This window comes from Mycteria americana, chromosome 17 (genome assembly GCF_035582795.1).
Source record: "Mycteria americana isolate JAX WOST 10 ecotype Jacksonville Zoo and Gardens chromosome 17, USCA_MyAme_1.0, whole genome shotgun sequence".
In the NCBI taxonomy this organism is placed as follows: Eukaryota; Metazoa; Chordata; class Aves; order Ciconiiformes; family Ciconiidae; genus Mycteria; species Mycteria americana.
The window spans coordinates 4,225,053-4,245,492 of NC_134381.1; the positions used below are offsets into that span (position 1 = coordinate 4,225,053).

At 45.3% G+C, this 20,440-nt stretch overlaps 1 protein-coding gene across 1 annotated transcript; it reads right to left on the minus strand.

Annotated features, from left to right (window-relative positions):
- Positions 1-3,363: 3,363 nt before the first annotated feature.
- On the minus strand, positions 3,364-20,219 carry TNFSF8 (TNF superfamily member 8). Its single transcript, XM_075519889.1, has 4 exons — positions 20,025-20,219; positions 13,124-13,169; positions 4,317-4,388; positions 3,364-3,761 (listed from the first exon to the last, which is right to left on the minus strand). The coding sequence occupies exons 1-4, from the start codon at positions 20,217-20,219 to the stop codon at positions 3,364-3,366; spliced, it is 711 nt and encodes a 236-aa protein (XP_075376004.1).
- Between the last annotated feature and the right edge of the window lie 221 nt (positions 20,220-20,440).

The window sequence follows — 20,440 nt, forward strand, 5'->3', positions numbered from 1 at the left end:
AGCTGCTGGTTGGCCCATGGCACAGTAAAGGGTTTCTCTCTAAGTGACTATGATATTTCCTCCCTCTGGGAAGTGCTGAAGAAAATAAAATGAAACAAAACTAGAAGTGAAGTGAATGCAAAACTCCCAAGTCCCTCCGTAAGCACTTGCATAGCCTAAATAATGAATCTGTGTCAGATAAGCAGTGACCTAATTTTCAGATCTGAGCTTTGAGGAGTTTGAGTTCAGGCCAATTTCATGGGAGGTGAAGTGTAATTGCAATCCTGGATTCAAAGTCTTCACAGCTCTGGTGAAGTTTAGATCCAACTCTGTAATCTCTGATATTAAACTTGATCTGATTTTGGTTTGCTGCCCCCAGGTGAGCTTGGATGGAAGTGTATTGCATTGACTTCTATTTAAGCCCCTGTTAAAATTTTCTATAGCAATTAATAACAGCCAGAATTAAGCCAATAATACGCATCTTTTTCTGTCAACCAAGATTATGAATAATGGCGTATATTCACTCCCATAGATGCTTCTTAGGCAAGCAGAAAACAGTTTAAGAGTGCGACTTTTTCCGTGTCTGAGAAGGGCCAAGAAACTTCAACAGAGCAGACTTGCTTGTGAGATTGCTGATGTTTCCTGTTTCTGGCCAAGTTAGCAATAGAGCATACGCACAGAAAGCCACACGTTTGCCACATCTGAGGGCAAGGGGAGGAATTTTCAAAATTTTTCAGTGACTTCAGTGCTTTCAGTAGTGCCCCTTTCTCATGGACTGAGCCCTGTGGTGGGGAACCAGAGCAGGGTCTGTAGGTCTGAGGTGCTCCTCGGAAGAATGAGGACCCTCCTGCAGAAAGGCTTGTCTGCTGTGAGTGGTGAAGCTGAGATCGTGGGAACGGGTTGTTCCCCAAGGTGCCTTGCTGTTGATGTTGCTGAAAAGATGCGGCATCGTGCGAAGGATCAGCCTGGACTTTTTTTTAGTACAGGATTGTTGTCAAAAATGACCCGCTTCAAAAAACTAGTAAATAAGAGAAGGAAAAAGGATGAAAGAGTGAAGCGACTTGGAGTCTGTCAGAAAGCGTGGAGGCTGCTGCTTGGATCTGGGCCTTGTTTCAACAAAAGCTATTTAACATTGTTATAACTGATGGCAAATCTGCACACTATTAATGGTCTCTCTTTATGGCTATAATTTATTCTTATTTCTCAGAGGCAACAGAGTAGAGGCCAGATTGCTTTATTCTGTGGTATTAAAAAGCCTGGGGCTGAGAAGCTTAGCACTGCTTTGTCAGGATTTTCTCCATCTGGCAAAATAATAGAATAAAATCATCCTATGCAGAGAGCTGCTTTATTTTTTTAAAGAATGGTCTTTCTCTTTCAATTCAAAGCCTTCAGGGAAAGCCAGGGAGAGGGGAGTATGTGTGAGGAAATGTGTATTTTCATTCATTAGCTGCCTTTTCTATATTCAGGAGCTATGACTCCTGACTACCAGACTTGCTTAAACTTCACTGGGCATTAGTCGTGTGTATCGAGGTGGAGGCAGATAGAGGTTAAAAACCCTGTTCAGAGACATGAAAGATCTATGAGGTCCAGAGGGGTGAGGAGATCTCAGTGGAGGTTAAAATGTCATAGGCAGGGTAAGCTGACTCTTATAAGAATAAATTTATTTTCTTTAAGGGGAAAAGAAAGAAAACATGGATTTAGTTTTCTTCTTTTCTTCCCCCCCCCCCCCCAACCATTAATAGCAAAAGGATTTTTTGTTTTCACCAATGTTTATCAAAACGGAAAGTAGGTATCTCTAGCAATGAATCACATCAATTGCTCAGGAGCCTTTGAAAGTTTCTTGTGTATTTTGAAGTCACCTGGTCAATAGCACGAAACCTCACCAATACGTACCCTGAGTTTCTGGTGACGTAACACAAGTAGCAAATTACTACTATTAGGAGTATTTTGAGTGTGCTCACACAAACTAAGCTACATCAGTTGACAACATCAACTAAGCTTGAAAAATGAAACACTTACCAAGTTTCTGAAGCCAGAAACTAAAGCTATGACTAAATGTTTTGATGTGACCAGTTCACCAAGCTCTAGTCATGTAAAGGAAAGAAGGTACAGGTACGCAAGGGGAAAAAGTTGAATACCAACGAAAAGAGACCTTAGGAGGATCTCAGGGATGAAGGGAAAAGAGGAAAGAGTGAACTGGTACCAGCTTTTGTAACTTTTTGGACCCTTCCCTCCCCACACTGTAAGAATTACATTTCAAGTAAATGCCTGTGTTACTGCAATTCATAGCATAAGAGGGCCCGAGATTACTCTTTCATCCTTCATTATCTACGCTTTCCAGTAAGCCAAAGAAGCTCAGCTAACAACTATCCTCTGGACTGCCCAAAGACCACAGCTCTCAGCTGAGGGCCAGGTCTGACATTGTCTTTGGGAAAGTCTGGATCTCAGATCTAAATCTTGGATTTGCAGAAAGTGCAGGTGTTAGAGGTGCGTTCAGACACCAGTGTGGTCTGGTGTCACGCAGGGTACTGTCAAATAGGCAGGACAGGATTCGAGGAAAATATATGGTAATGAACTTTGTTATGTGGCTAGATTTGCAACTAGATTACTATTTTAATATTTGTTATGGAAAGATCTAGAAACCCCAAGTGAGAACAGAGGCTGAGCACTGTGCATATACAAAGTCTCCGCCCGAAAGAGCTTAATATTAAATAGAAAAGATGGATAAATAGTGAAAAGGAAGACACTTGGAAGTAAATTGCATAAAGTCCATAGCAGAATGCAGCACTGAAATATCCTCTAAGTCCCAAATCTCCTATGTCCTGTCCCAGAGTTTTAGCTACCAGCCTGAGAGTCAATAATTTCATCACCTTTGCTTTCGTACGACCTATCCACAAACCTACACCAGAGTTGTGGCTGTGTGCTCCAGTTGTAAAGAAAGTCTTAATTACAGGCTTTGACTATTAGCTTTTTGGAAAGACCACATCAAAATACTACTCCATAAAATTAAATTAAAAAGATTTCCCCATCTCCTGAGCACAGGCACCTTGCAAGCGGTCTGTTAGCCAAAAAGTCTTGATATTGTGTATTCTTCCCATAATCTAGTTACGTTTTAATCTGTGTTTACACGGTATTGTTTTGAGGAACCGTTAGCAGACCTGTGGGGTTTATGCTGGATAGTCCAACAATAATCTTACCCTGAGCCAAACCAGAGCAATCTGTCAGGTGTGGGTCGTGCAGTGTTTTAGGTTTCATTCTGGGACGTTCTGACCCTAGTGATGAGGTAAGATAGGAAATTTAAAACAAGGTGTTGCCTAGTAAAAGCAGGCTACTGTTGTTCAGAGAAAGACAAGTCTGGGCAGCAGTGGGAAGTCAGAGCGCTGCTCACATTTCATCGCTGTACCTCAAGACCCCAAGAACGTTTTCATTGGGAAGAGAAATTTCATTCAAGAATTTAGGATGATTAAGTGTTACTGATATTCGGTCCTTCACATTCAGGTACGTCAAATGGAGCTGGAACAAGGTCTTAAAAGTCTTTTCTTGGCATGTTTCTGATGCACACCATGTGGTTAATGTTTGCCTGTTGACTTTGTCATTCACAAGGAACTCTATCTTGAGGTCGGTGGGGCTGTTTGAACAGTTGGAAAAATGAAAGTTCAAGTGGCAATAGATCAAGTAGAGGCCTTCTTTCTGTATCACCAGCTCTTCGCTCTTGCACTGGATGTCTTCACAAATACCCTTCTCGACCAAGCTCAGTTTGGAACTATTTACTGGATTGGACACTGGAAAGGAAAGCAAACAAATTTTAAAATGAGCCGCTGAGCTCTAGTGACCTGCATTCAGCCCTATGTGAACTGCAGCAGTGTATTTCCTGGTAAATAGAGATAGCTGTGCAGTGTGTTTTTCCTGCAGGAAGCTCCAAGAAAAGGCCCTGGCCAGACAGCTGGGAATTCACACATGGAAGCGGAGTGTTAAAAAGTCCCAAGAACTTACACAGCTCTTGGGAAACCCAAGACAGGGAGATGCAGTGAAAATGGCCTTCTGCAATATTTAAAGGGAAATAATGGAGATGTATATTCGTGTGTTTGTGTGCAGAAGGCATCTCTTTATTTATTTTTTCTCATCAAGTTAAGAAAAAAGTTTATGTGATCAGACAGGGGGTTCACCAAACACACCCACATTTCAGGAAAGGTAAAGTTTTTTCCTATCAAATGACCATTTGGTCAAAAAGCTATTTGCCACTAAAACCAGTTTGAATAACATGAACAGCCTGCTCTTCAGCCAGCTCTGCAACCTCTCTTTGCCAACTCTTGCCCTCCACTGGGCTCCCCACTGACCTCTCATGTACGCCGCAGCTCTCTTGGTCGGGACATTCTGTAGGATTCTTAAATAGTCTTCGGAGGTGTTCCCTGAAGGAAACAACAGATTAAGTGACCACTCCTGATTTTTTTTGTACTGTAAAATGCTGTCAGCATTTGGCACCTCATTTATTTGCTATAACTGCGCTATGGACAAACTCCACAGCGGCAGCTCCGAAGTGACAAGCAGCAGCAGCGGCTAGAACAGCATGTAGGAGAGATGAATCTTACTCCTTGGCTGATAATATCTGATCTGCACAGGGAGTTCATAGCAGTGTAACTCGACTGGTAAGTTTATAAGTCTAAAGCTCTGGTAGATTGCAGCTATCAGTCCAAAAAATTGTCTTTCTAATAAGAAATTCTTATAAACTCCTTCTTATAAACATGAATTAAGTGCAGGTAGGCTTAATTTAACCAAATTAGTTGTAAGGTGCAATTGCAGAAAGAAGGCTTGAAACATTTAACTGGAACATACTCCTGAAAATGGCTCTTTGGGTGCTTTTGAGACGTCGCTCTGTCCTCTCACGGTTAAAACGTGGGTGTCGCCAGGACTTCAGGTGCGGCTGCTTGTGCAGACCCAAAAGCCGCCTGCTAGAGGAGCCGGGGCTGCTTTGTTCCTCCCTGCGCCTCTTCCCACACGGCCACGGCGGCAGGGGAGGGGCAGGCGCACCGCCAGCACCTCGGTTCCACGCCAGCGGCCGCTGTGCGGCAGGGGAATGCCCCCAAAATCCAGGGCGCCGGGGCGGGGAGGCGCCGGGGCTGCCCCTCCGCGGAGCGCCCGGCGGCGCGGGGACGGCTCCTCCCGCCCACGGCCGCGCGGGGACGGCTCCCTCCCACGGCCGCGCCCGGGACTGCGGGCGGCTCCGCCGGCACCGCGGGCCGCCACGGCACCGCGTCCCGGGACGGCACCCCGGGCCCTGCAACCCGGCACCGCGCCCCCGTGCCCCAGCTCCTGCGTCCCGGCACCGCATCCCGGTAGCCCGGCTCCTCCATCCCGGCACCGCATCCCCGTGTCCCAGCTCCTGCATCCCGGCACCGTGTCCCCGTGTCCCAGCTCCTGCATCCCGGTGTCCCACCTCCTGCATCCCGGACCCTGCAACCCCGTGTCCCAGCTCCTGCATCCCGGCACCGCATCCCCGTGTCCCAGCTCCTGCATCCCGGTGTCCCAGCTCCTGCATCCCAGACCCTGCAACCCCGTGTCCCAGCTCCTGCATCCCGGCACGGTGTCCCGGTATCCCAGCTCCTGCATCCCGGCACCGCATCCCCGTGTCCCAGCTCCTGCATCCCGGACCCTGCAACCCCGTGTCCCAGCTCCTGCATCCCGGCACCGCATCCCCGTGTCCCAGCTCCTGCATCCCGGTGTCCCAGCTCCTGCATCCCGGACCCTGCAACCCCGTGTCCCAGCTCCTGCATCCCGGCACGGTGTCCCGGTATCCCAGCTCCTGCATCCCGGCACCGCATCCCCGTGTCCCAGCTCCTGCATCCTGGACCCTGCAACCCCACCGCTTCCCCTTGCATTTCGCCTCCTTTCCAGCCACATTTCACTTTCCCATCTGCTCTGTGTAAGCTTTTCCTCCTCTCACCTTACCGCACATTCAGTGAAAGGCAGTGACTATTCCGCCTTTATTTTGTGATTGTACAGAGCAGAGTTTGTCCTGCACTGTGCAGCCCACAGGCATATGGATACACAGACAAGATACAGATTCAGGAAAATCGTGTATATCCCAGCAGCTGCAGCCAGAGAGGTGAACGGTTATTTCTCACTGCATTGGCTCTCCTTCTTTACATCTCCTGGCCCTGCTGCAGCTGTGGAAGGGATGTGCATAGGAGCTCAGATGGGAGATTGGCAATTTCCTGTGTTTTATTCTGCAGCTGAATACCAGGAATAAAGTATGAAGGAGTTTCAGTAAAGCCTTACCAAATTATACTCCCCCTCCCAGGGTACACAAATCACCTAAGTTTTCCTGTGACTCGGTTTATAAAATTGGTATAAGAGTCAGCCACCCTACAAGGGTCTCTGAAAGACTGGTTAATACACAAAACTAAGTCCTACTAAATCTTGATGCTACTCCATGACATCAGATGACATATTTCTTGTTCCTTACATGAACAAGGAGTCTACTGAATACAGAGTGAGACAAGGATTTAAAGTTTCATAGGATTCCTGAAACTAAGGGTACAAACAAGAGATTCAGATCTCCAGACCCTTGCAGTATCTGCATGGCCTGATTTCTAAGAGGTACTTGGTCAGGAGGATGGATAAATCAGGGGGAAGCTCGTCCCACACACAAGTCCCCCTGGTTGGTGATTTATAACATTGCACCCTTTGCACTCGCTGTTGGAGAAGGAGGCTGTGGATATCTTGAAAGAATTGCAATCTTTCTCTGATTTCAGTAGTTGAAACAATTTTGAGGGAAGCAGGTGCTCACTGCACTCCAAGAATGAGTAAGTCGTCTATCAAAGTCCCTTGGCCGTGCTGGAAATCCCCAGAGAAAACCCGAAGCCTACTTTCCTGATGTTAGTCGTGTCAATACAGTGTTTTAGTGAGTGCACAGACACTACAGAGATGTGGAGATACGGCATAGGATAGGAGAAAACCCTTCTGGCCCTTATTTCAAATGCATAGTCAGCGTCCTTAGCCCACTCGCATTACAAGTGTCCTGCAAGAAGGGAGAGTATTTTGGCAGAAACTCAGTGGCATTTAGGCGGTTTACTCATATAAAGCAGAAAACCCCCTGCTGCTCAAGCAGACTTTGGAAGCTGCAGCCCTGCAACATCTGCTAAGCGAGCAAAGCGCTGTGCCTGCACACAAACAGCCTGGTGCTGCCAGGAGCCTGTTCAGTCATGGGCTGTCTCAGGATATTCATGGCATCTCTCAAGATCTACCCCTCACTGATCTAGCTGCACTTTGCATTTCCATAGCTGTACTTAGGTTTATTGATGTCAGCAAGTTTTCTATGTGTGTGTTTAAAACATTTATTTGGTGACATCAGCTGTGTTTCTGAGAAGGCAAGTTATGGAAAATAAATTGTTTTATAGAGACATTTCCGGTTCTCACTCTGCTGAGGCGGCTTATAACTGTTTTCTAGTTTTATTTCTCAGGTATTTCTTTTATCTGAAACATTTCGGTGCAAGCCAGGAGAGACTGAAATTACTAGAGTTTCAGGACTGATAGATGGATATGTTCATTCACATCGCCTAATTGGCTTTGCACTAGTAACAGTATAAATCAGAAGTAATCCCACTGAAGTCAATAGGATTATATGAGCTTAAAAATACTGTGAGAAGGAGGAAAAGCAAAGCCACATTTGGGACTAAGCGCCAAAAAGACCACAGTGGTTTCGTTGTCCGCTGTGGTGCACGGACACTGTAGATCAGGCTGCTTGAAGGAAGCCTGCTGATAAGGAAGGAGTCTTAGTAGGAAGCCATTTAGGTTATTTTGTGCTAAAGAAGCTATCAGGAGATAATTCACTTTTGTCTTCCTGACCCCTTTTACCACAGGATGAGCATCCAGAGGGCACAGCCCTGAGGAAAAGGGTCAGACTATGTCCATGAGCTTAATGCAGCTTTTCCTCACTGAGCCAAAGGGGATACGCTGCAGGACTGTGAAATGAGACTCAGTGGAGCTGTGGCCTCACAAACATTCCCATGATTTCCACCTGCGGTGCAAAATGGAAAGAGTCTCATCAAAACACAGCAGCACCTAAAGAGGCTGCGTCTGCCAGCCAGGAGGAACCCAAGGGCTGTTGGACATGTGGATATATGGGCTGCTGCCAGCCAGGTCTGAGGAGATGTGACTCTGCCTGGGGAACTCTCCTCACTGCTGGCTGCCTCAGTTTTCCCACCTCTGAGATGGGTATAATGGGAGCACAGACAAAGGGCAGTGAAACCAAGAGCTGGAAGTGGCATGCCAGAGCGCAAAGTGTTGCTACCCAGACATGGAAAGAAAGCTCCTCAAATGGGGTTTTTGAGGCTTGTCCTAGTACCAGTCACCTCTTACAGTGATATTCCTCTGCAGTGCATATGGCATTACGACTAGCTGGAGGCTGAGTGTGGACAGGCACAAGAGCAGGTCAAAAACCTGAACTTATCTTATGAGGTGAAGAAGTATAGGCAGGCAACAAACAGCTTTCTGTTCCTCCGTACCCCCCACCGATTTAAGTGCTTATAAAATTAGGCAAGGTGATTTCATACATCTCTGTCAGCATACTAGAGTTAGCAGAACTTGCCTAATTTTATTCCTCAGCAGCCACTATCTGAAGTCCCCTTAGCTATCTTTAACTCTCTCCTTCCTGTTAAGTGTCCTGCAAATAGCTGCTGGCTGGCGCTGATGGACTGCCCCAGCTGAGTGATGCTTGGCAAGTGCCAGCTGGGTGATGTCCTCTCCTGGGCTCAGTGGCAGAGCCGGGCTCTGCTCGTGGCTGTGCCCATCACACGTGCACCGAGTGCCTTTGGTCCTTGAGAGCCCAAGGACTGTCACTCTGGTCCTGTGCACTGAAAGGGAACTGAACTCAGCTGCCAATGTATCTCCTTCCAAAAATGTAAACTTTAGAAACATCCCTTTCTTTCCTCCAAATTGAGGAAGGATCTCTTATGAACTCATCACTGCACACCTCACTACTGCAAAACTTGTAGAGTTTAAGGCCAAAACTATTCAAGTCTCCAGCCTGCTCATCATATAGCATAGTTCACATAATTTCATGAGCTATTCATCTATATATATATGTATATATTCATCTATAACTTGCATTTTAAGTATTGGAGGGATGGAAGATCTAATATTCAGCATTTTGTAGCAATACTGATCATCTCATTATTAATTAAATAAGTAACCAGTCCCCATTATGACTAACTGGAATCTGTCTAGCTGCAGTTTCTTCCGGATGCTTGCCTAGGAGGATGCCTACGCACTCCTTCTAGCATTTGCAAGCCCAGGCTTGCCAAAATGTTTCGAACTGAGAAACACAGCTTATCTGCCCTGACCTCCCCGAGAGCAGACAGAACCTTATAGGGTTTCACATATATGCACACAAACACATACATGTACTGAAGCTGAGAATGCAAAAATCTATATGGTCTAAATGTGAACCATCCATTTCTGAAGAACCCACCATCATGGGATTTGTGACTAACAACCCAGCAATTTCATTAGTGTTGCACTGGGACAACTCCAGGCTGGAAGAGACCAGATTTAGCTGCAGAAGGCCAAACTGCACTCAGAGGTATTGCTGCAAATCTGGAAAGGCTTTTTTGCTTCACTGGCTTCAGCCTGATTTACTCTAGGGTAGCAAGGATGTGAATGTCACCTGTATTATCTTAATTTCTTGGAGCCAAATTTTTATCTGGGAATCTATTTCCCATTGAAACTGTGAGTGGGAGCTAGATTTCCTTTCCTGGCCTGTCCATCAACTGCTAATGGATCTTACTGCCAGACAAAAATATCTATAAATAGTGTGTGTGTGCATATGTATCTGCAGATTTCCCCTTTCATAAATGAGAAGAGATTTTGGTATCATGTCTTTGCAGTTCAAAATAAAAAGAAAAGCCATCAGTCCAGGATTACAACATTTATGGGGAAACGAATCTCAGCAAGGACAGCAAGGAGATGATGAGGGCTGAACCTCTCTAGATGTTGGCAGGTCATAAATTTCTCTGTGACTTAGTCTTAGTTTAGACTCCCTCTAAAAAATGAACCTAATAATAATACCTCTCTGGCCCATATTAATATATGATTTGATATTTATGAAATGTGGATGTCTTTCCACAGAGAAATATTTCTACAGAAAGAACATTTCAAAAAAATTTAGTTCATGATGAATTTAATTCTTTCCTCCTGTTGCTCAGGTGCTCCACTGACAATGGCACAGAGGTTTTGAGGAGATTAATATCATTTTTCACATGAACATTTAATTAGCCGACATTGCATCGCTCTCAGCTACTGCTTGTGGATTCGTGCAAACCCATCCATTGAGGACTGACAGCTGAGTCTGGAAAACCTTCTATAAAGGTTTTCTTCTTTAGAAGAAAGAAAGAAGGTTTTTAGAAAGAAAGAAAGAAGCTATGAATCTGCTTTAAGTCTTCTATAAATCTGCTTTAGTGCCCACTGGTGTTTCTCCTGCTTTAATATTACAAAATTAATTCAGAGATGTAGCTGTGTCCGGACCACTGTCCATTTGCGTTACCATACAGTCTCTGCCTGAGTGAACCCCCGCCGTTCCCATTAGCACAATCCTGCATCCCCCATTAGCATCTCCAAGATGTTTTGCACAAGTAGGTACCGACACAGGGCTGGAGCAAGGCTGAGCACCAACCTGGCAAGTCGGCAGTGCTCCTTTTTTTTCTTGCTTGCCCACTTTTACAGCGCAGGGCTTCGAAGCCCTGTTGTGAACAAGGTGGGTACAAAACACATCCAAATTACAAAAACCCAGATTACATCTGGGCTGCCTGAGAGGCAGACACGGATCCAAATCTAAATCCACAGCAACTTCAGCCTCACCACAGTCCCCGTCCTGAAATGTTTCTTACGTTTCTGTTTCTTGCTGTTCTGCAGCTGCTGGATGGGACCTTGCAGCGGTTGCTGCAACTCCCTGCTTAGAAGTCAGCAAGCGATGCCTGGCAGCGTATGACAGAGCTCCCTGCCGACGGGGCCTCAGTAAATTACCCGCTGGGATATATTAATCAATTAGCCCTGCTTTATGCATTTTAAGAGAAAAATAAAAGGCCGTTGTAATTCGCTTACACTTTAATGCTCCACTACCCTGCCAGAGACATACAATAGAGACTGATAGGCAATGAGGGGTAGGCTGATAGAGCACTTACACCCATTGCAAACAGCTTTCAGCAACTCTTCCTGCCTTGTGGGGTTTCTATATCATTCCCTCCTTTGTCTTTCACTAATGGCATCATCTCAGATTTAGCAGCAGAATTCAGAGCAAGAAGATGCCTGTAGCTGATATTGACCCAAAGACAGAAAGGTTTCTGGCTAACGAAGCGGCATCTTTACAGTCCTGGAGAGGGCTCATTCCTCCTCCCTGGCACCTGCCAGTTAGATGAGGAGATGAGGAGAGAAAGCAATTGGCACAGGTTGCCTGATGTGAAATGAAAAAAAAAAAAAATTGCAATGCACTTTTGGATTACTGAGACCTCTCCTCCCTGTCCGGGGAATGCCGGTATTGCTCGTGCTTTGCTTTGAAATAATACTGACCTACAGATACAGTCTCTGTGGCTCCTCCTCAGTCAGTCACTAGACTCCACACCAACAGCTTTCACTGCCTCTTCCTAACTGGTGGGAAAGCTCAGCCATGAAAACCAGCCAGTTCTGGTGACTTCTCTGAGGTTATGCTGGTTTACAGGAGCAGAGCTTCTGCTCTGGGGCCGTACCACCTTGCAGCTGCTGGGGACTCTCCATCATCGACAGTGGACTGTGGGCAGCGAGGCTGATGCTTTGCAGCCCATTAGGTTTCCAAAGCTCCTTTTTGGGCACCTTTTGGGGTGCAGTGGAGTGACTGTCCAAATGACCTTATCCAAGTCTGCCTTGTATGTTCAGACCCTGCTTTATTTCTGAGGAACTTCAGCTAAAAAATAAAGCACTAGAAGATTTAAGAAAGACTTAAAAAGACTTAAGGAGCTACTTAGGTTGATAAAGAGAAAGCAATATGTCCTTAGGATGTCCTAGGAACATCCTAAGGGGAAAAGAAAATCCCTCCAGGGTACAGGAATTTTAAAACATAAAAAAAATGATGGTTAGGCAAGACGTGAAGTTCTCGGAAAGGACACAGTGACATGCAGGCACTACTTTGAGACCTGTGGGCTATGAAACAAGCCCAATACGGAAGAGTCCCAGATTCAAAAATTATCCAAGATAGAGTATGCGTTGCCCAAATGCATTATGTCACCTGTGTGCAAAAACGCAGCTGCAGAAAAGATGGTTACATTATTAGGACTCTTTGGACCTTGAACTTTCATTTCCCATTCTGCCATCACTTCTAGATGAACACCATGCTTCATTTTTCCCATCTGTAGAGTGAGAGGCAATGGTATCTCCTATCCTCCGGGATTGAGTATGAACTTGCATTTGCAAGATGTCAAAATACTTGGTGCTAAGGGCCATGTAATCAGGGAGGCAATGTCAATGAAATAAATAGTGCTCCTCCTGATTTATGCTAAGGAAAAGCAGAATCTTGGTACACTGTCTCTGCTAGTCTAGTCAGACAGTTTTTTCCTATTTTGGGCTCCCTGTGCTCATACTCTGCCTGTTTTAATTCCTTGCTCTGTGCGTCTTGCCGCTGTTCTCCACTTGTCCCTTCTAGACCTACTCCTTCCCTCCTCCCTTTTCCCCACAAACCAGTAGGAAACACATGACTGCTCCAGGCCAGAGGAGTACAGGAGGAGTTTCAGTTGTTTTGAAATATGTGCCAACACATTTGCACCCACGCCTTGTGAAGACGGGGACATTACGCCCACATGTGCAAGAGCCAGCCCTTAAAATAAGACCTAATAGTCAGACTGATGTTCACATCCTCTGGCAAAAAGGCTCTCTTGCAAAGGCACCTCAGGGCAGATTCAGACATACTTGTTATTTCCTCAGCCATGCGTTGGTTTCCGGAGGTACCGAGTAATTTGAAAGCTTTTTTCTTCTTTTTTTTTCCCCACTACCTTGGCTTTTCACCAAGAAGAGACTTTATGTGAAATGTTAAGATGTGCACAACTGGCTTATTTGTGATCCTGGGCAATATTTGCATTACAGATGAGACAAATGGCATTTATAGTCAGTTTAGGTGTCTTACCTGTCCTGATAGGTTTTGCGATGCTCTCTGTGGCAGGATCAGCTGCCTGAAAGAGAAGTGAGAGAAGGGATGGTTATGGGAGCATACCCATGTTCAAGTACGACCCTGCTTTAAAAGTGGGTCTTAAAAGTTTCCATTGCATGCCATGAAGGCAATACACAGCCTGATGCACCCGGAGCCAGTGCCAGGCGCTGGCTCCTATAGAGCCTCACAGGTCAGAGAGGGATTGCTGTGGAGCAAACAGGTCCAGCAAGCTCTCTGCACTCATCCAAATATCATCCTCAGTCATCCCTCATATCTGCCTTTTTTTTCTAACGTAGAAAATCTACATTTCTGACACAGCCAGCAATTCTCTCACACAAGAAATGTGTGTGGTTTTTGTTGGGGCTGTTTTGGAAGCACAAAACCTGGAAACCTCACTCCGTGGCTTGCAAAGCTTGGAGAGAGTAGAACAGAGTGGGACTGGACACCCTTGAGAGCCAGTGTCCATCCCTGGGAAGCCTGTAGCTGCATGAAAATAAAAGCTGTAGAGCCCCAACACAGGTCTGAGAGTGACAGACTTGTCCTGCTTCACCTCTCCTCCTACTTCTTGCTGGGATGTAAACCCAGTGGTCAAAATAGCACAGGAAATTGTCCTCAATCAGCATGGCCTGAGAACTTCTCAGGAAACATGCTCCAAGTGTGAAATATGGTAGGCTTCATCCGTGGTCTTGTTTCTGTTTTATCATACCTCTCTGCCATCCAAACATAGAACCCAGAAGCATGTGCTTGCTTGCGTGTTACTTCCCCACAAGCAAAGTCACTGACAGCTCATAAATGTCCATCAGTGCCCTCGAGGAGCAAACAAATTCTCCCAGCAGCTGAGGAAAGATACTGAGAGTGCCTCAGTGCTTGAAACTCTGTGTCATGTCCCTTCACTCACACACACCGAGCAGTCCCACAGTGATTTCAGTATCAGGGAGTGGTTTTTGCTCAGGCTAGCCTAAACCAGCTCCTCTTATCTGGATACCAATTACCTGGGCTAATTGTGTAGGCTAACCAGGACAGGCCCAATCTAGCATAGAATATCTGGTGTTGGAAGAGACCCATAAGGATCATCGAGTCTAACTCCCTGCTCCTTGCAGGACTACCTAAAACTAAACTATATGACTAAGAGCATCATCCAGATGGTCCTTGAACTCTGACAGGCTTGGTGCTCTGGTCACTTCCCTCGGGAGCTTGTTCCAGTGACTGACCAGGATGTCCAAGAAGAAAGTTGGGAAGCTGGTACCAGCTTTAGCAGAAAATCTAATATCTCCTGGGAGAAATGAGGCACACCATCCCTGTGGTGGGAGACAACTTCATCCGTAGTGGTCTTAAAACATAAGCACTTTATTGCTGTGTGTAAATAGGATAACGTGTGGTGTGGGGAGAAGGAAGGTGGTTGGACAGTGAGAGAAGTCATGTTGTGTCTGTTTGTGGTACTTAATGTTCTAGGCTTAAATGTTTAAGAATATTTTTACTTAGACTTTGGCCTAACGTGACCATATTTTCAACCATGGCTGCAGTGTAGAGCTGCATCTGCTCCCAGCAAAGCAATGCTATCCTTTGGTCTAATGCCGAAACGCTGTGTCCTGCAGACAGAGGTGGCATAGGTGCTTCATAATTCGGGTATCCGTAATATGTGATTTGTTCATTTTCTCTCCCTACACCTATGTAACACAGGGGAGAAGTTATCTGTTGAGACAGTATTTCTCCAGGTGATCTTCCTAAGCTGTACAGGGCGGCTGCTGGGTTAGGAGAAGAACGGGAGCCTAGAGCTGTAGTTTGAAAAACCAGGCATTTCCAAGCTTTTTGCTCCCCCACACGACATCCTCCTTTGAAAACTCTTATGGATCCTATGCGTGGATCCTATATCATCAAATGTGGGACTGAGAAGAGTCTTGGCTGAAAACGCTCCCAAGGACCACCTGCCAGAGCCTCTCAGCTCCTGTCTTGAACCCTTGCACTGGGCTGTCCCCCTCACATGCACTCGACGCAGGAAAGCATTACTTTCCAATGCAATGTATGAGCATTTCTGCCCTCTGCGGAGAATTAAAGGCATTTTTGCATGAGAGAAAAGGGATGCTCTGTTCCAACTAGATTATGCTAAATGAGATCAGACAGCAGAGCCACTGCTGCCTGCAGACAAGTGTTTGGTAAAGTGAGACATTATCATCAGTGAGGTGTTCACCTTGCAGCCCTCCCGTGGAGATAGCATGCAGGCCAAGGCTGATGGCTCACAGCTTGCTTCGTAGTCAGGGCAACAGAAACAAAATTAAAATGTACTACTGTATGGTGTTCTCATGTGGTAAGTCTCCCAGTGAGTGAAAACAGCAGATACTAATGCAATTTATTTTAGTAACAATTGAGTAGATATTAAAGTAAAACTTTAGAGCTTGCTTTGAAATGTTACTGGCATTACTTCTTTCTTTTCTAACAGCAAAAATATTGCATACAATGCTGTAATTTGGAATGCAAAGAGGCACACAGTAGGAGCCCAAAGAGATTGAATTCTACAGTGCCAGCTCGGGAAGAATTCATGACAAGAAGTTTCACCCTGTCTGGAGTGATCTGGGTGCTGCTGATGAAGGAGCTCAGTCTTTACTCAGCAAGCAGAATAATTTGAGTTTGCTTCATTAGAGAAAATGATAACGAGGTGCCAGTGAAAGTAATTTCTTTCTTCTTTCCCTTAATCATTTTACAAGAAATTTTCCCAAGCTGAGACAGACTGGTGCTGCTAGAGGGTCATTCTAACGTCTAATGTCACAGTCAGAACTGTGAATATTCATTTAATGAGGCATCTCTGAAGTGTGTATCTGCCTCTAGAAAGTCCAAGAAAACACACCCTGAAACCACAGGGTGGTGGTTTCCTGGCCTGGGGTCAGCTTAACTAGGTCCAGGGCTCTTCCAAGAGCATGTCCGCACAGCAGCTCTGCGGGGACAAGCTCTTTGGACTGCTGTCCTCGAAGGAAGTTTTGCAATTTGAAGAAAAGCCTCCAGGCTCTCCCGTGTTTCTGCTCAGCCTCAAACCGTCATTACCCGTCTCTGGCTGAGGGGGAAGGAAGGCAGTGGCACGTTAGGTAGGTGGGCCTGAGTTGCCAAGAGGCAAACGTAGAAACTAGACGTAAAAACTCCAGAAAGCGGAGCGCTGTCCCCGCAGCTGATCTGATAACAAGCATCACAGGAAACAGAGGTCTGCGTGAAATTCAGTTTTTCCAGTGCTGACAAGGCCTATTGAAGTGACACCTCTAGACAGCAGGTGACTGTCACTGTACAGAATGCCAATGGCAAGAGTTGGAACAGCACCGTTTTCTTCTAAAATGCCTCAGTGGTTTTCCTGGGGTGTTCAAAGAGTTGGAAATCTGCTTTCAGGGGCAATTTTCAGTAGTGTTTGTTTTTTTTTTCTTTTAATTTTTGTCAGGGTTGTCCACCAGAGGGGGCCAATAGGCACCGATTGGGGCAGCCCGTGGCAAGATTATTTTTAAGCAGACATAAACCACCCAATAGATAGTGCAGGAACATGCTAGGAGCAATTCCTGGTTGCTGGTTACGGCAGTCCCACTGCTAAAGGGGTTTTACAGTTTTGGCTCCAGCAGCCTTGAAGACTAGGTCAGCAAATATAAATATCTGCACTGACTCTTATAATTTGCCACACTGGTGCCTTAACTCTGCTGAAAAGATTTGCCCACGCAGTTTGGAGGTTAAAAATGTGAAGTCTACAAAATCCAGAGCAGTGATGGACCATCTCAGATTATGGACTTTGGACGTTCACACAGAATTTGTTCATAGAGGTAGGTGGCCTGGGTGTCTGATACACCATACCTTGCAGTACAGGATAAGATTTGCTAGGGTCTGTGTGTCTTAAAATTACATTTGTCTAGCCCTTTCTGTCCCATAGTCTTTCACTGATTTTACATGTATCTCTCTATATACATAAATGTCTACATAGATGTGTATATATACATATAACCAGCAGCAGTGAAATGCAGCAGGCAGAAGGGTGGAGGTTTTAGCACTCTTGTAATAGTGTTAAGAAGAAAATTGAAGGCTATGGACCACCATACAGTGACTATTCTTATTCCAGAGAAAAACAAAGTCACTTGTGAAAGATCAAGACAAGTGAATGGCCTGAAGCCAAGGGTTTCTGCAGATGAAAGCAAAAGAAATGAACTGACTTCAGCACTGCACGTAGTTAGTGTCCAAAAAACGTAGTTTAGTTCCAAAAAACGACACTTTCCAGGTCTGACACTGATGTGCTGTGCCACCCTTCTTGAAAACAAGGCGTAAAGGAAATTTCTTGGGGTGTTGGAAAATGCAGGGGCGTGGGGAGGTATAATGTATATTAGAAGTGCTGTTAGATTCAGAGAAGCAGCTTTGGAATCATAGTTGCTTTTTTGTTTTGGTCTTTCATGTTGGATTTCCCTTATTCAGAGCACCTAGATTTTGGGTGATGCGAATGCATTTTTTCTACGCAGTTGGATTTTTCCTTTCCAATGTGTCTTCCTTCATCTTAAACTAGGCAAATGTAAATTCATCAAAAGGAATACAAGCAGCCAACTTCCATGTACCTGCAATGGGGCTAGAGGACTGTGTGATCTGCTTGCCACCAGAATTCTCCTCTTAATGCAGTGGTACCCGAGACAGGGGTCACAAGGCCTGCATTGTCCCTAAGACCCTCTAACACTCCTTTGGACAGAGGAAAATAAAAGTTTCTAGCTCAGCTCAGCATAGGGAGGGCATGACGTTGCCACCATTGCCCCTGTGGTCAAGGATCACTCACATAATCCAGCTGACAGAGATGTCTCTCAACATCTGGAGGGAAAACCAGATCATCCCAAGAGGCTGATGACACAAAATGTTGGTCCTCTCTTGAGAAGTTACAAAGAAAATAATTAAGCCAACTGATGATGCTCCCTACAGCAACAGGACTCAATAGCCACAGGGCTCCAACCACAAGAACCCCCCGGACCTCCTGTCCTGGAGCTGCTGAAATCAATACTACAAGATGCTCAGCCCAGCCACAACTGTATTTACCAAAGGAGTTTGTGCCTAGCCTTACGCTGACAGTGTGACCATGAGCTAAAGTGTTTTTGGAGCAAGACCTGGAGTTTCTTGAGGAACCTGCCTCACAGAATCAACACTTGTTCCCTGGTCTGGAAATTCAGGACCAGTCACGGATGGAGAATGACTATGCTGCCTCTGAACTGGGGGTCTTTCAGCTCCCTGAGAACAAGAACAGAAGTTATGCTTTTACTGCCAAATTCCTCTTGCAGCGTAAAATTACTGCTCGATTTTATTTGTTTCTCACACACCTCAGCTTCCTACTTTCTCCTTCAGCCAAGCTTGTTTCCAAAGCAGCTGCAGTAATGTCATTACTCTTTTAAATGAAATCCTTGACTCTTTCAGTAATATTGTTTCTCTGGCAACTAGTGTAACTGCGTTTATCCTGATGGAGAGGTAATTTAATGCTTACTTTCATAATAAGTACAAATGAAAGCCTCATTATATAGGAAAGCTGTGGCAATTCTGTAATTACCCAGGCTGTTATTTTAAAGATCTCCCTTAATGTCCCACTATTTATCACTTGAAAACCCCCATGTCTCATTCTAACTGTGCCCAAACTGCTTCTCTTTTGGAAGAACGCTGATTTCAGGTAAATGACTCCTCTCTGGTGCAACTTAAAGACATATCAGTCAAGCCTTCATGGTTTAATTTCTGGGTAATGTGCATACACAGACACACAGATTGCCCAGGGTAAATTTAGTAAGAGAAAATATTGAGCTGAAAGATCATATTTTGTTTTCCACGGCCAACTTCCTCCAGCAGCCCCACGCTGGTGCTTTCATTCTTTGAACAGTGGTGGAGACACAGAATCACAGAATCACAGAATCATATAGGTTGGAAAAGACCTTTAAGATCATCGAGTCCACACTTCAGCACTTAGATTTTTGCAATAAGATTCCAAAGCCTATAAAAATTCTAACCTGTCATTTTACCCCGGTAAAGTTCATGGCAACGTTCCTGGTAAGATTAGAAATGCACTTTTTATATTCACCACCACCTGTACCTCTGCCCTGGCTGTAACTGTCTCACTAATTCCCCATTCAATCTCGTATCCACTTGAGAGCAATCCTCTTTATTTTAAGAAGGAAAAAAATGTCTGTAGGCAGAGAGAACAGTTGTTCTTGTCAGACCTTGCCTCACTTATATCCTTCAGTCATCCTTGCTATAACTCTACTTTTGCACTAAAAATCACACCCAAGAACACAACTGACAAAAAAGAGAGGGTCAGTGAGCTACTTCGCTCCCATCCAGTGCTCTGGGTAGTTCAAGAGAGCTCTGCTTCACCACATCACGGTGCGTCCCAGCAGACAGCACCACACAGTGTCACACATATAGATGTCTTGTGTTACGTCCATTTCTAAAATTTATCAATATTTCAGAGGAACACATGTAGACACTACCAGACCAGACCAGACCAGACCATCTTGGACAGTGGTCACTCGGTGTAGAAGTGACAGGAGACACATATAAAACCAGGTAGCAGACACTAAGGCACTGATCTGTCTTCACCTCTCCTCCTAACTTGGCAGGACAGAGGGTGGCTTGCATCTTGGATTATGAGCTTTCCACTTCCATTTACAGTGTAGAAATTGCATGGTAGAAGTTAAGGCTGCCCATGGAGAAAGTTCGTCTTTTTTGGAAAGTTCTTTCCTCTCCCTCTTTGTTCCATCTTTCTCTCCCCTAATTCATGTGTGTGCATTTATAACAGGAGACAGCGACTGATTTTCTGGCCACAGGACAATTTCTGGAAAGCAGTAGGTTAAAAAAAAGAAAAGAAGAAAGAAAAAGCCAATGAATAAAGTACGAAATTGCTTACCATCCTCTGAACGACGAAGACCATGATGGTGGCTAACGCAAAGACGAGTAACGCAACAAGGGTAGCAATGATGAAATACAAACATGTTTTGTTAGTGGCTCCAAGCCTCCTTGAAACGGTATCTTCATTCACATGCATGGCTGATTCATGAGAGTCCTTCACCTGAAAAAGTGTTTGCTCTTGTGCTGAGCACATTCTTATATAGCTGTCAGGGTACTGCTCTGTATCTCCCCTTGATCAGGTTCAGGTTGCAGCCCATCGCTGTTCCTGGCAGGATTTTCCCCCTTCATCCTGGCTCATGTGATCTGGAAAAAAAACTTCATCACTTGTAGTACAAAGAAAGAGGGACCTGGGGGCGTGAAGCAGGACGCAGCTGTGAAGAGGGGAAGGAGCTTCATGTTCTTGATCAGGGATTT